The 16,408-nt window shown below is 42.0% G+C and overlaps 1 protein-coding gene across 1 annotated transcript in view; it reads left to right on the top strand.

Annotated features, from left to right (window-relative positions):
* CCDC175 (coiled-coil domain containing 175) overlaps window positions 1–16,408 on the top strand; it is an 814,258-nt gene that overhangs the window by 348,653 nt on the left and 449,197 nt on the right. Inside the window, exon 7 of the mRNA XM_069638898.1 lies at window positions 12,686–12,795. Within this exon, the coding sequence (XP_069494999.1) occupies window positions 12,686–12,795 (110 nt within the window). The remainder of the gene's footprint in view (window positions 1–12,685; window positions 12,796–16,408) is intronic.

The following is a 16,408-nucleotide window of genomic DNA, read 5'->3' as shown; positions in this document are numbered from 1 at the left end:
AGGTCAGACCTGGCGGGAGAGACACCTCCCGCCTGCAGGACTCAGAATCAACCGGTCCAGAAAAAAACAGTGGCAGTGGATTTACCGCCACCGTTGTTTCCGGACCGACTGACTTGTAATGAGGCCCAACATCTGTAATTAGTGGTGCTCTGCCATAGTACGAAATTGGGAGATTTCAAAGTAAGCCAGCACCTTTCAAAAGCTGTTATGGCTAAGGAAGTGTCTTAACATAGTACTAGAATGTGGTCGCCATGTTTAGAGCTTGACACAAGCCCTAAAGAAAAATTAAATATGGAGACGAATTAGCATAAGGGATGTGCCTTATAGTTAGTTCAGAGGACCTGATGCAAAGCAATGCCAGCCCCTTTCAGTAAGTGGGATTTTACCAGGCCCCCTTAGTTAATTTAATTTTAATGCAATTAGAAATGTTTTTCTCATCTGGCACACAGTAGTAGTTATCTATATGCAAAGAAACTGCAAAGGAAGAAATGCTGCTTTACATTAGACCTACTAATGTTGACAAAAGGCTGCCCACTGTTCTCACTTAACATCACTCTTTCATAAGTGACACTTATTTAAAAACATATACATATCAAGTATTTAGATTTTTTGTGATAGTCTTATTTTCTTACAGATGTTCCACTTCATTGACCATATTACAATGTGGAATGAGCATAAAAGTCAGCAATAATTGAACAGTTTACACATGAAAAGGAGTATTTGTGTCCCTACTCCCTGTCATAAACAATGCCCAACGTCACGCTCTTCCCCCTTCAATAGATGATTTAAAGGAATAGTGCGCTCAAAAATATTATTGTCCCGAGGGTTCGGGCATGTGTTTTTAAGCATACGTTGATCGATCGTACAAACATTTCCTATGCACCTTACCATAGTTTTCCTCTTTTTTTTTTACACATGCGAAAACCGGCAGCAAGGTGCGGCCATCTTGTGATAAACTTATCCGTTGCTGCATCGCCCAAGGTGGATTGCCCTGGTGGCACTAAATCATATCCCCCGCCTCTGAGGCTGACATCACCAAACCTAGTGAAATTCTCTGCCTATCTACATGACGTTACTGGGCAGCGTAGCCAAACGCGCCCAGTCATCACTTACGTGTTAACGTAGGTTGATGCAGAACCCGGAATATCAACACACATCATCTCACAACACGGCGAGTCCCAATTTTGAATATAAAACTATACTTTTAAAGGAAATAGCAAAACTGTGCAATTTGTAAAGTACTTTTATTTCACAATAAACGCTCTGAGAACATCTGGCGATTGCCATATTTAGGCAAATTGGTAATTTCTTTCTTTGTTCTCGATTCACAAATGTTTATCGTGAGTCACACAGTGTTCCTTTTGGGTATAAGAAGCGCATTGGACACACCATGAATCGCAAGGCTTGGGCACCAGCTTGGCGCTAGGCCACCGTAAAAGATGTCAGGTTGCTCCTTATCGCTGGTACCGTGTAAGGGCATATCGGCTCTTGGCGATCGTCCCAAAAAAGCGTCATTGTGATACATCCATTCAAGTGTATCTGCAGCTGCTGGTTAAAAAACCTGTCAGTTGTTATCTGGAATCGATGACAATCGCAGAAAGGCAGGATGTAGCTGTTTGAAAAACATAACAGAAATGTGTCTCAGTAGCCGATCTTTATTACAATTTAACATTTTACCCATTAATTCGGCCCCATATTAAAACTAATGATGAACACAGACGTGAAACAATGGGAACACAGAGAAAACAACATGGAAAGTAGTCTACACTTTGCTTCAGAGGTTAGTGCAATGGATTATGTTCAGCTCGAAATGGGATGCGGAAGCTGACGCTAAAATTCGAAGAACATATAGACGGCATTTTAACTAAATATTAGCGTTCAACCTGGGGGAACCCAGTGGTGGACTACATGTATCTCGATGCTGGACTGCCCATGTGCCAGGGACAAAGAAAGGTACACACACAGGTTGCATTTGCATGCCACAAAGAACAACCCAGTACAATGTAAGCCAGCAATAACGGTCAGCTAATGATAAGTTGACTCGTTGGTCTGTAAAATCCTTGCAAGTAAAACTTTGCATTTCCATTCTCTCGGCGTAACGCAGAGACTCTGTTCAGATCAACGATTTTTCATAAAATGAAATTATACGTTCCTTTGTCCAGGTTTGGAATGGTGAACCTTATCATATTTGACGGTATTGCACCCCTCCCTTCATTCATTCCTTTCGGAATCATCCCTTTCTCTGAAGGTCGAAAAACAATTGAACCTTATACTGTGTGCAATGCGTGGGCTTGCTCAGCTCGCAACCAAAAATTCAAATCCGCTGACCTTCACTCAGAATGGGAGCCAATAGCCCTTCAGACCACAGTGGCATTAGAAATATTTTTGAAAAACATATGAATTGTTTGCTGCCATCCACCAATGGGGCGCAACATTTCTAGTGTTTTACTTGTTTCCTCTGGAGAACTTTGCACTCTCCCAGCGACTCCTACAGCCAGCCCACACCACCAGTCAGCTCAGCCCGTCTCCTGCTCACACGGCAAATCACGTAAACATTTTTCACAAGCAGCCAGTCTCGAGCCCTGACAAAATGTGCTCGTACGAGAATGTCCGAGCAAGCCCTGCTGCAACCCCCTCCTGCCAGGCAGCGGTCCCCTGAACCCATGACCGCAGTTATATATTAGAGGCCTTTAAATTGCACATGTGTGTTTCTACTATGCAAGGTGAAGGGTGTGGGGGTCTTGCCCCTGAGGCAGACAGCAGGGGATAGCTGACAGGTCTGGCACATCAGAGCTAGAAAGGGGGTGGAATGACACATGTTAGTTTAGGACAGAATATACTGTGACTGGGGTCTTGTTTTATTGGGAGGCACTCTGTGGTGGTCAGCAAGGAAGGGTCACACTTCTGGTACATAAAAATAATATCTTTGGGGGGGCACATGGTTGAACAAACAGTAATTTTCCAGCAGCGGGGGTGAGAGGTGCAGGAGAACATTTGTTGAGATGGATGAACAACTACAAGTCATGGTTTGGCCCTGACACACACAGGACAGTGATCTCAGATGAAGAATTAAATAAATACATTCTTTGTTCGCAAGATCTTGTCTCGGCGCATCCATAAGAAAGGGACTTGGGAGGCACAGGTGCAGGAGGAAAAAAGGAGGGAGCTGTCAGTGCTCGCTGTTCTTTTGGGCAACTGTTTGGTAAGGCAACTGCAGAACCCCAAAGTTGCTTTCATGCTGTTATCCATCTGGCCCTCCAACGATCATTGAAGGTCCTACAGTAGCTCGACGAAACTGGGAAGTGTGAAAGCACAGCGTTACATTGTATGGCATTCATAAAAATGGTACTTGTTGAAAAAAAAATTGACAAAGACGATAGATTTCAAAAGACAAATTGGATGCTTTATTTGGACACTTTATATAAACATTGTTGATCAAAAAACAGATGGTAATCATTTGAACCTGGAAGTGAACTGTTCCATGAGCTCTGCTTTAGGTGGACAGGGCATGTTTGCAATGTTTTGTGGCAATGTATGTGTCCTCAGAACAAAATTGCGCGCAATTCCATGAGTATGTATGTCCAAGACAGTCATAATAAGATCTTTCACAAAATCGAAGTCCATTTCCTCGTATATTGGCTTGACTACCCATTTTTTGCTTCTTTTCGTAAAGGCCATTGTGTAGCGAAGCATCCCAAAGTTTCCCACAGTCCTCCATTGTTCGCGCCCTACATTCTAGTTATGCGCTAATACCGCTAGTAATGTCCTATATTGCATCCTGTGTATGCCGAAATGCAATCTTGGGCATGTACTTTAGGCACATATTGTGGAACACCTCCAAATCTCCCGTGTGACAGAATTCTGTGAGTCCCTTCAGATCACTTGATAGAATTTTATCAAACACAATCTTCTCCAGAGCTTTGTGTGGAGGGGAAGATGGAATCAACCACTTCTTCTTCCGTTCCTGCTCCGGCGACAAAGGGCCATGTGCACATTGGTGGAAATGTTGGTTTTCTGTCCAAGAGTGAACGTTGGAACAGTGGTGTATTAGTGACTGCCATTTTTCTAGTAGAATTTCCACAGACCCATCACAAGGTTTGGAGCTCCAACAAAGATGGTTGCTGGAAGACTGGGACCACTGTGAAATATTTTCAGAGCCTTTTTTTTCCTGCAGCTAAGATTTTTTTATTGATTGATTTGGCAACATGCCATACATCAAATTGATGGTGAATATTTGGAAACTGCTCTCTCATTATCTTGGCTATTGAAACGTGTCTGTCTGTGGCTGAGTTCGATTTGCATTCCCCTAAATTGGAGATCTTCCAGGGATTTTATAAAACCAAGTTTCTCCATGGCCACTGAGGATTTACATTTGGACACCTGCACGACCACAAAACTCACAATGTTTTTAGTTTCCAAGTCCTGAAAGTGGTATGTGCAGTACTTAGCTGAAAATCCAGGGCTGTCACATTGTCCGTCGCCAGCTAGCCTGAACCGTTTTTCGGAGAATGTACTTTGAATAGACATTTGTTAAATGATCCAAGCTTCACTAATAGCAGGGAATAGATATTGATGTTGATATTTGTAGTACTGCATTTTAGAAAGGAACTGGAGACCCACAAATTGACAAAAACTGGACAACTTACTGAAACTGGAGCCACTGAAAAGTAAAGCAGCTGCACACTGTAGATTTTCAGCTGGCAGTTTCCCCAGCATCGGTTGAGCGGACCATGAACATTTTTCATGGAGCATTTCACAGGTGGCTTGTATTTTGAGGTTACTGCCTTGTGATACATGAGTCACATTCATCAATGGCTTCCCGCATACTTCCCCTCTCACTGGATGCACTAATTTCAGCATCATTATAATCTCCATCAAGCAGCTGTCAAATACAATGTATTTGGGCTCTTTTATTAGACTATCATCCTGCATGAATGCTGTTTCTGACCCAACTGTGGTTGATATATCAGCCCAACTGGACAAACTGTAGTCGAGATCTTTGTCTAGTTCCTCGGTCAATTGTGTTGATGCTTCAGTCTCTGCTATCTCATCTTCCACTGCTTGAACACGAATCAGAGAAAACATCAATGTCGATTGTGTTTTTGGGTGGTCCTTTTTTGGCGGGTGTCGCTTGTGTCAAGTGGTCTGCATCTAATTCTAAAGCATCTTCATTATATTCAGTTTCATCTTCATCTGGTGGAGCTCTCGCATTGTAGCAATGGTCCAACAACACTTTGCTGGCTTCTCCAGTCACATTCAATTAATTTTCTGGCCATTGGGCAAAAGCATCTCGAATCTGCTTATTGATTTGAACTTGCTGCGCCTCAAATAATAGTTGCTCCATGGTCAAATAGGTTTGGCACCAGCATCTCTGATTTCTGTAGCTGTCGGTGTGCATAGTTCGTACACCATCGGGCAACTAGAAGACAGGTTGGAAAAACATGTTCAATGTAAATCCAACATACAGTATATTGCACTTTAGATTTTTTTTAAAAGCATGTTATGAAGGCACCAGCACAAAACACTGTTTGAAAATGAAATTGTTTATAAATTACCGTAGCTTTCTTGGTTTTCTGTGAAACCTTCTTCTTCTTCCATACTGTAACGACTGCATCAGCAAGCTGGTCCACCGACTCGGATCCACGTGCCTCCTCTTCTATATCCCGATCTTGTATACATCCCTAGAAAAAGGTATCCATTAAAAATAAGTAATTCGTATTTGAAATCAAATTATTCCATCGCACACATGGCTTACACAGACACCCTCGTACACCGTGTATGTCACTTAGTCAAAATATACATTTTGAATTTCACCTGATTGATGGCTAGTTTACTCGATGAAAGATGCACTGAAGCAATTTGCAAAAGATGCTTGTTTATAATAATGTCAATGTCTAATGGTATCAGATCTAGGACCAACTTTCTTTCATTCGAGGGAACTGTCAGTACGCATACCTCTGGCTCTGTATCTGCTCCGAAGGATGATGTAATAGTAGTCGAAGTACCAGCATCACCCTGTAAAACAGCACTTGTTTTAGTATGGATGAAAGAAAGTGAAATTGAACACACACAATGTGATGCAGACATTGGTACATATCAATAAAAACCCATAAATGAAACATTATGTAAACAAACGACAGGATACGTAAATTTGATCATATTATCTCAAATTCCATGCATAAAACATTTCTGGAACTGAATAGCTAAATAAAACTACCTGATGCACGCTCAAAGTTGTTGTTGACTCCAGGAAAGACATGGATGCAGAATCTTGCTCCTTCATATTCAGAATGTACAAGTACAGAGCTAGAAGATCCTCTTTTTTTAGGGGGCTGTGTGGAGGAGGGCCAAGAATATAACAGTATATAATGAGGATTCCACAATACAGCTACCCTCCTTCACAAACACCAGGTGTGAAAGTCCACACTTAACACCGATCAACAGCTGCCATTTTTCAATATGACAGACAAAATGCTCTGCAATTAACATATTTTAATCTTCATATATCAAATGCATACACAAAAACATAAAAATCTTAAAAAATACATGATATGACATTTCCAGCGAGCATCACCACTGGGACGCCCGATTGTTGCTGCAATTGGGTCAGTCCTAGAACCTCTGTCTACTTATGCGGACATTTTCTTGAGACCTTTTGCTGAGCAGATGAAATCTTATGTTCAAGATACCACTAGTATGATTAAGATTTTGGACATTTTGGACATCAGTGAACAGGACCTTCTGGTGACATTGGATGTAGAGACATTGTACATTAGCATACCGCAATTGTGGTGTGTCCAGCTAATGCATTCATACTTGGAGAAAAGAGCAGATAAGAGTTCCCTCAGATTTCATTAGTGAGTGCATCCATTTGGCTCTTGTTAACAACTTTTTTATTGCAGATGGCACATATTACCAACAGCACCATGGGACAAGCATGGGGGCTACATTTGCCCCAGATTTGGCCAACTTGTTTATGGATGATTTAGAAATAAGATCAGTGAATTCAATCACAAACCCCTTTCAAGAACAAATCAAAGCATGGCATTGTTATATTGACGATGTTTTCATGTTGTGGAAAGGCGATGCGAATAACCTGCTGTTGTTCCTGGACTGGCTTAACACCCAAGTTGCATGTATAAAATTCACCATGACTTGGCACAAAGAAAGAATTTTCTTTTTGGATCTCTAGATGTATCAAGCTCCGTTGAATAAATTGGGCACAACATTATTTAAGCCCACCGATAAAAACACACTTTTGTTATTCGACAGTTTTCACCCACAGGCCCTACAGGAAAACGTACCCTATGGGCAATTCTTGCGAATAAGACGCAATTGCAGCACTAAGGAGGACTTTGACATCAACAGTAAACATCTCACCTCCAGATTAAAAGAACGTGGGTACCCTGCTTATATTATCCGGAGTGCCAAAAAACATGCACGTAATGCCAATAGAGAACTTTGCCTTGAGAAACATGTAAAAATTAAGGAAGACAAAATGACATGTGTGTCTACCTTTTCACCTATCAGCCATGAACTTCGCAGATGCATTCTAAAAAATTGGGGCATGTTACACACAGAAGATTTTTCTATCCAGAAACCACTTTTTGCATTTAAGCGAATGCCAAATTTACTAGACAAATTAGTACACACCTATGCTGTTAAATAGAAAGGGAGTAATTGTACACAAACACTTTGTGGCAATTGCCTCCTGTAGTAGGGCATTTCAAATGCGGCAACTGTTCAGTTTGCCGTTTAACAAGCAACCTCAAGGAAATCAAGTTGAACGGCCAGAAGTGGAAATTAAAAACATTCACCAATTGCAATACATCTTGGGCTGTATATGGTATAAAATGTCCTTGCAGACTTTTATACATTGGAAAAACAAAGAGACCTGTAAAACAAAGAATCTGTGAGCATCGCTCATGTGTGAAAAATGCCATTGTTGATAAACCTCTTGTGGCACATTTCACCCAGGCTAAGCATAACCAAGAAGATATCGTTTGGTTTATCATCTAGACAGTCTCGGCCCATCCCTGAGGAGGTGACAGAGATTTAAAACTCGGACAATTAGAACAAAAATGGATTTTTGTCCTGAATTCTGTCAAGGCGGGTTTGAACATAGCGATTGAATGGAATTTATTTATCCACAAATAATATCTTTAGATATATGCCTGGCTTTTGAACACACTTTGAAATGTGAACCTGTGGTGTTTATACGAGTACCGTAAACATCTTCCTTTGTTTGAGTTAAACAGCTTTCTTTTTTTGAGCCCTACAATGAGCTTGAGTAACATTCAGGATGTCTACCCAGCTGGCAGTATTATAGCCATAATCTTGGTAGTCTTTAAGTAAAATTAGAGAATATTAGGGTAATTTCTTTATATGATTAGCACCAGCTTCCCATTTAAATAATTTTTGACTAACTGGAATAATAAATAACATATGTTCGTTGGAAAGTTCTATGTCCAAAATTCTTCCAATGCGTGCATGTAATTGTCCTTGTCTTGCCACACTCAGCCCTCACCACTTCTTCCACTACTGCCTTGCACTCTCTCCACACCCTGCTACCATAACTATGTATCCCTCTTACCCTAATTCCCCTATGTTTCTCCCTCTCTCTATCTTTTGTAGACCCTCACCACACTGCAGTCAACTGGTACCACTCTCTCACAACAAACACCTGCGCTGTACACCAATTCTACCAGCTACTCTGGAGCACTCCACTCTACCATCTGTACTCCTGGTCTCTCTGTATGCCTCTACACCTCTTGACCTCAACCCTATAAACCACACACTCATTTTTATTCACTCCCCTTTTATACTGTTCTCCTCCTGGTTCTATTCCCCCCTCTTTCCATTGGTTGCAGTGCTCATCTGGTTCTGTGGACCATTCTGTGGCTATTCCTTTCCCATGGGTTGGGTTACAAATCTTTAAAAACTCTCTGCGCCCTGCCTCCTTTTCAATATACATGTTCACTGTAGCAGCCAGGTGCTCAAGCTGCACATTCCTCTTGTGGTTTTCTTCATGTGCTGGTTATTTTTGCTTAAAATTCGTTTTGGAGAGGATTTTCGTGTCTCTCTTGCGCCCCTGTAGCGCAGTCTCACCCTCAGTTCATTTTCTGTTGCCCCACCATTCGAATTGGGTCTGTCTATGATTAGTAGGTCATTTGTTGAGCAGTGGTAGAAGTGTATCAAAAAAAGTAGTGAAACTGTGACCCCCTAGCCGGGGACAGAGTATGCAGGAATGGAGCAACGTGCAACGCATTTTTCATGGGTTGCAGCCATGCTGGTTGACAGCCAATTGAGTGGAAACAGATCTAATTTTAACCGGAACTGCTATCGGGTGTCAAAGTGGAGAAGTATGAAAAAAGTGGTGGAACTGTTAATAGAAAAAATAAAAGTAGTGCAACGCCGCTCCCGCTCACTTCGACCACTGGTGTTGAGTGTCTGATCTCTGTTGGGTAAGAACAATCTCAGTCGATTCCATTCCTGTTTTCGATTACATTCCCCTGGTTCTAGTCTGGGTTTTCTTGTTTGCACCAGGTGCATTCTGGGAATTGCAGTCCAGAAAAAGACAAAAGAGAACTCTGGCCAGAACAAGTACCGGGAGGCATTGTGTGACGTAGTGTAGAACCCACATGAACATTCAGGGCACCAGAGGGGGTTTCAGCGATGCCCCGGCAAACTCCCCTTCCCTGCTTATGGGACAAGTCTTGTTCTTGCTTTCGCCACAGAAGTATCCCCCTGGCCTGCAGTTCAAGAGGCCGCCCTACTTCCCCCTGGATTCTTGAGGCTATGGAATGTGTCCCTCCAGCATACCTTTGAAAGAATGACTTATTTTCTCCTTCTTCCCTTCGTCTGAGCCTTCCCTCTTTTGCCCCTCCATATTGCTAATTTTCTCCTCTCCTTTCTCTATACTCTCTGAAGTCATTTCATGACTATGCTACGAAAAGCATTATAAAACACAATAAATTAATACAACTTGTCCGTGTTTCATCGGGTAAATTGGAAGCTCTGTTTTGGGCAATCCCGTGCTTGTGAAGAGGTAACTTCAACATTGGTGATGTGCTCTGTGCCCAGTAACAAGAGAAACAAGTGTTCAAAAAACGTCTTTCACAAAACCACGGACCTGAAAAAGGTTGACTGAAAAAAAATATATTGAGCAGGTGGAAATGATTAAAAGTACAAAAGAAATAAAAAATAAAGGAAACAATACGTTAAGGGCTTGCTAGTGGAAAGAAGGGGGCTGGTATTAAGAATTTGGTTTTCATAAAACAACTTCTCCAAATTTGGTCAGCATACTCTTCTCGAATTGCAGTGCCTTTTCCTTCTGTTCTTGCCACCAAATGGAGCACTCAGGTTGTGTCAGTGGAGTAGTTTTCTTTTGGCGTTGCCTCATCATAGGTATTCTCCAGGAGGAAACAAGACTTCCCTGAGCAACACAGGTTCGATACCCGGTCCCATGCTTAAAGACTGGAGTCCAGCATGAAGCGTGATATAAGAAACCAATTGAATATTTTTCTTCTTCACATCACTTGGCATTTGTCATGAAGAGACTTTAAAAAGACAGTATTTAAAAAAAATGGTGTGATGTTGCGGGGATAGAACATAAGGCTGCCCTATACACAGAGGATGTTTTATTTATGTTAGCGAACACACAGGATCCTCTTCGGACAGCCATGCGGCTTTTGGAGGACTTTAAAGAAGTATCTGGGTTCACAATTAATATGGGGAAATCTAAGGGACTCATCGTAACAGAGACCTCACATGCTATGTCAGCAATACGTCAGGAATTCCCATTCCAATGGAGTGATCGGGAGTTGGACTACTTGGGGATTAAACTGACCCCCATAGTCTCAGATCTGTATAGGACCAACTTTGTGCTGCTTTTCAGAGTACCAACAGATGATCTGGTAAGGTGGTCCTCGCAAGAGATTTCATGGATTGGCCGTACTTCGGCCATTAAGATGAATATACTACCTAGGTTGTTATATTTTGCTTCTGCCTTCCTGGTATCCATCCCTACTGATTCAATACAATAGCTGCACCGAAAAGTAATGAACTTTATATGAGCTGGGAAGAAACCAAGAGTCAACAGGCAGGTCTTTCATGTCTAACAATTATTGCGCAGGGTCGGGGCTTCTTGTATGGCTGCACGGGATAGAGCCCGGTGGGACCTCTTGTTATCCACTAGGTTCTCACGTACTCCCTGGGATAGAGCGATTAGGGCAGGGGGTCTGCTCGGGCGCTTGGGTGGGTGAGCGGGGGGCAGGTGGGGGCTGTTCCCTTTCTTTCTGGTGCTGCAAAATCCCTGCTTCGCCCCGGACATTGAACCGGGCACTTTCTCACAATGGAGAAGGTTGCGGTCTGGAGAGGTTGGCTCAGATATACCAAGACAGATCTCCATTTACTTTTTCAGACTGCAAGACTCAATTCAACCTTACAGAGGTGGAGCACTTTAGGTATTTTCAGCTCCGGCACTAGATTACTGATCCCCACGACTCGAGCAGTGGGCACTAGATCCCCTCTGGCTCTGAAACGTACCCTAAATGAGGATGATATGACTAGTAGAATTACTAGCTGTTGTTAGTAGAGGCGAGAAGAAACACTTGTGTACAGGCGCGTTATAAATGACTTTTATAAAATCACTAAAATCTACAGACTGCTAGATATATATGTCCCTTCAACCCGATTTGTGCATGTGGCCCAATGGGAGCAAGATCTGGGTTGTCTTATATCTGAAGAAAGCTGGTCGCGAGTATGGCAGAGGGCGTCATCCCCAATGAATCCCCAATCAATGTGGTACCAACAAAGATCATTCTTATAAAGTGCTGTACAGATGGTACGTCTACCCTACCCGCCTGCACAAGTTCAATGGTGCTACTCTCTTCTTTGCTGGTAAGAGTATGGTCAGGAAGCAGACTTCTGTCATATGTGGTGGGTTTGAACTTCAGCTGAAGTCTTCTGGCTGGAGGTAGTAACCCGTATGGTGTAAAACACAGGGGTGGCCCTTCCAATGGAACCGAGGTCCAAACTTTTGGGGGATTCTGTGAAATCAATTAACCCGATGAGTGGCCATAGAGTGCCCTTAGTCTCTCAGCTGCTCTTAATGGCTCGCGCAGCTCTAGCCAAGTCCTGGAAATGCAAGGAAGGCCCTCAGGAGAATGTCTGGTGGTATAAAATCTGGGAGGTTGCTGCGGCTGAAAAGGTGGGGGCTCTGCTTCGGGACACATATCCTAAGTACGTCTCCATTTGGCTCCCTTTTCATTAATTTTGTGAACGATACCCTGCATGATTGTTGAAGCCTCAAATATTACGTCACTTCTCTCTGATTTAGTAATTGTTTTAAACATTCTTGTTGAAGGTATTGATGGATACTAATGACTGGTTATTCAGTATTGCTTCCATTTCCTTGTTTCTTCAGCTTTGCCTTGCATATTTTGTCATTTGTTTCTTCATGATTGCTCTCATGGTTCGTAATACTCTGTCTATTTGTTTTTGTTTGGTTTATTTGGAAAACTGATAAATTAAGCCTTTTTGAAAAAAAAAACAGTACATTCAAAATTTCAAGAGTTCTGAACAGCTTTTACAGAAAACATATGAGTGAACATTTTGAAATTGTACTTCAATGAAAAAAATAATGTTTCTATGATATTAAACCACAAAATATATTTTTTTCTAGATTGTTTCTAATGTGAAAAACCAAATCTGTCAATTAAAAAACTCGAACACACTCCTGACGAAACAGTTAGACCAACGGAGGATTCAGAACACGGAACTCGCCAATAAAAAGTAAGAGATAGCATGATGCAAGGCCAATTTGGCAAACAACTTGTTGTATTTTGGACTTTATATTTATACTTGTACTTATTGAATATAGAGTGTACTTTCAAATAGAAATGACGTATAGAGGCAGTAATACAGGACACAAAGACAATCCCGTGCTAGGGTGCCTTCACAATAGGATCAAGATACTTGAGATTGAATAACATTTTGTTGGGGTCGTGCGGTGATGGGACATGAACCAGGGGTTTAAAACAAGGTAACAGACGCAAATGTAATATACATTTTGGGCATTGTAGCTGGTAATAAAGATGGTTACATACTTATAGGTGGGGCATATGAATCATTGCTCCCAGTTCTTTTTAGCTTCAGACTGACAGGTTTCCAGTGTGACAGTCTCTTAGGGTTTGTGGGATGAGGACCAGGGCACAGGAGTTTGTGGGATGAGGACCGGAGGCACAGGTTCAGGACTGTGGTTTGAACTCATAATACACAGAACCACTGCCCCCTGTTTTGTTGAACATGGAAATGCTGTGGCAGAAATGATTTTGGTCATTTGTGGGACACAGCCCACTTTGATGGTGTGCACATGGGCAGGGGGAACGGGAAGGCGGGATCATGGCGGAGGCGCTGAAAGGTAAGTGGATGGGGAGGTGTGTATTTGTGAAGGACGGACATGAAACACAGGTGAGGAGTTTGTGGTACCTTGGAAGTGTGGGGAGAGGAGGAAAGGGAAGAGCGTGTGGGGACCACCCCATTAAAAAAACAGCAAACGGGGAAAGCAGTGCATAGAGGGAAGCATAGAAAGAAGCAGAGAGTGGGAGAAGAAAAGCCTAAAATCAGTAAAATAGACCAAACTATTGAAGCGAAGGATACAGTGGTATCAACAAAGCATTAGCATGTTAAGTATAGGACAAAGGGGGTGGTCCATGGTATCCATGGAATCACATACAGCCCTTGGAATATTCATTAGATCCCTCTGTTTCCACTTCTCACTTATCCCCTGCTCTTCATTTATCAGGAGCCGACAGGTGCTGAGAGATTGTTGTTTATATTTACCATATAAAATGAATGATCAATGGTTTGACATTAAGAGTTTGTATTCTTGCCCATACTGACCCCTGACCCAGTGTTCCATGTTGATTTAAACCTTACCATGTATTTAAATTGTGAGGGTTCATTTTAAATAAAGGAAGGGAACCTCAAGGTGCATGGAATATGCTGTATTGTGATGTTAATATTTAGCAACACCCATATTTTTATAATATATACAACTTAATATGTCATTATGAGAAACAACTTTTTTTCATATTTCTTTCCAATGACAACTAGCATATTTTGGAGAGTGAAACACACATGTTTTTTGGGCCAAAATATGATAGTAAAGGTTTGGCTGGGGAAGACAGTTGCACCAGAGTCTGTATAATAAAAGCGTTCACTGGTGCATCTGCAATTCTGGACAGTATTAGCACTTGGGCAAACATTTCCGATGAGAATATGCATTGTTTAAGTGCATTTGTGCACTATGGCAAATATTGCCCTAGTGTGAATACCGTTCTATATTAGCTTTATTTCAAACTGTGTCTCAGTGCAAGAATGCATTGAAAGGATGCATTTATTGGCCTAAAGCAGGTGGCTGCATCCTTTCTCTCCAGATGTGTTGGACTACTACTCCCATCAGCCTTATCCAGCTTAGTCAATTTTGTTGTATTTATTTGTTTGTATGTAGTGCACTTGGCTAATCATAGCCTTAGGCACATACAAAAACAATTCATACATCTTCATAGTTATTAAACATGGTAAAAAAGGTAAAAAATCTAAATTCAAAAATAACAATATTAAATCCAGGAACAATAAAAATGTCATAATATCTGACAGCAATACATTTCATAATTAAAAAGTACACCGTTAGAACATTGCAGGTAGAGATAAAAATTCACGCCACGTATAAAATGCAGCAGCAATAATAACTAGGGATTTAGCAGAGTATATAGAACTCCAAAATTGGTCACAGATAACAAAGTCAAAGGGCCTCATTACAAGTTTGCCGGTCCGGAAACAAGGGGGCCAGTGATTTTACCGGCACCCTTGTTTCCGGACCTGCTAACTACTTGTTTGCCTGCCGTGGACACTGCACCCGACAGGTCTGACCCTGCTGGGTGCAGCGGCCACAGTAGGCAGATCCTTCACGGAAGCGCCGGCACCGTAAACAACAGTGCCCGTGCTTCTGAGTCCCCTCTCCCATAGCGTTCTATGGGACTGTATGGGAATGGATACTTATATTTCACTGGCACCTGTCTTCCCGGCCTGCTGGACTTGTAATCTCCCGGTGGCACCGGGAAGTCAGGCAGCAGTAACATTTTACGAGTCCAGCGGCAACCCGCCGGTAGCACCAGGAGGGTTAACGCCTGTCTCGTAATGAGGCCGAATGTTAGTTAACAAGTCCCGGTATCCTTTCAAATAAAGAGCTTGCAAGACAGAACACACTGTTAAAATATGGCAAGGAGTTTCCACTGCAATGTTACAAAGTCTACAGCGTCACTCTCCAACAGGAATATTTAACCAACTACCAGTATGTTCCTGAGTCAGTACGATGTTAAGACGTAAGTAAATTATAAACCTTCTCAGTTTCCCATCACATAACTTAGTAAGATAAGAGCATGGGATTCCAAGCTTGTGGCACTGAAGGATGTATTCGCTGTAACGTTGTTTTTTTTTTTTTTTACCCAACTGCAATTTGGTTGCATTCTCAACACTGTCCCAATAAAACAATCTTTTCTTTAAGACAAGCCAGGCTTTGGAAAGGGACAGCATTTGATAAATAGAAAAGGCAATATTAGCAAAATGAGACGTGGCAGTTTCCCTCAGACCTTTTTGAAACACATTCGAACAAGGCTCCCTAATGCGTGTGGCTAAAAGCCCCATTAAAGTTTGGTCTCCGGGCAGGCAAGCGATAACTAAAAAGCTTACAGCGCTGGATTAACCAGCGGGATCTAATTGATAGAACAACCAACTCACACCTTGCTGCCTCTACAGAGACCGTTTTAGGCACACCCAGGATTAAGCGCAAAGGTTTCCCTTTCACACATTTGAGCCATTCTATGTGCCTCTCTTATAATATCTCGAGACTGTAAAGAAGGCCAGGCACAATGTTGGTACAGCAAATGAACAACAACCCCAGACATTGTTACCACCTTTGCGTGCAATACACTTTTTAATTACCATCTACTTCTTCAAAATTCTGGTTGAAATGTGGTCTTCATAAAAAGATTTAGCTGGAAAGTATTTTATAGGGAATCCTAAATATACATAATTTTCAACCACTTCCTCGGGATGCTGATCCAGTTTCCACACAAAAGTGCATCTCAAAATGCGCTTGTTACCGATTATCAATACTTTGGTCTTAGCTTCATTAATGGGAAGTTGGTGCAGCAAAGAATAAGAAGAAAGAGTGGTAATAGACCGCTGTAAACCAATGGGTGTGCGGTCGATTAATAGTGTCATCTGCATATAGCATCCACGGCACAGCTTGGAGGAAAATTGCACACAGATGCAAGGGCACTATCCATATCTGATATATAGGGATTGAACAGCAGGGGTGCCAAAACATGGCTCCGTTTCA

This window comes from Ambystoma mexicanum, chromosome 14 (assembly GCF_040938575.1).
Source record: "Ambystoma mexicanum isolate Mex_15411 chromosome 14, UKY_AmexF1_1, whole genome shotgun sequence".
Classification (NCBI taxonomy): domain Eukaryota; kingdom Metazoa; phylum Chordata; class Amphibia; order Caudata; family Ambystomatidae; genus Ambystoma; species Ambystoma mexicanum.
The sequence above is the reverse complement of the archived record's forward strand: the minus strand, read 5'-3'. Positions and strand labels throughout refer to the sequence as shown.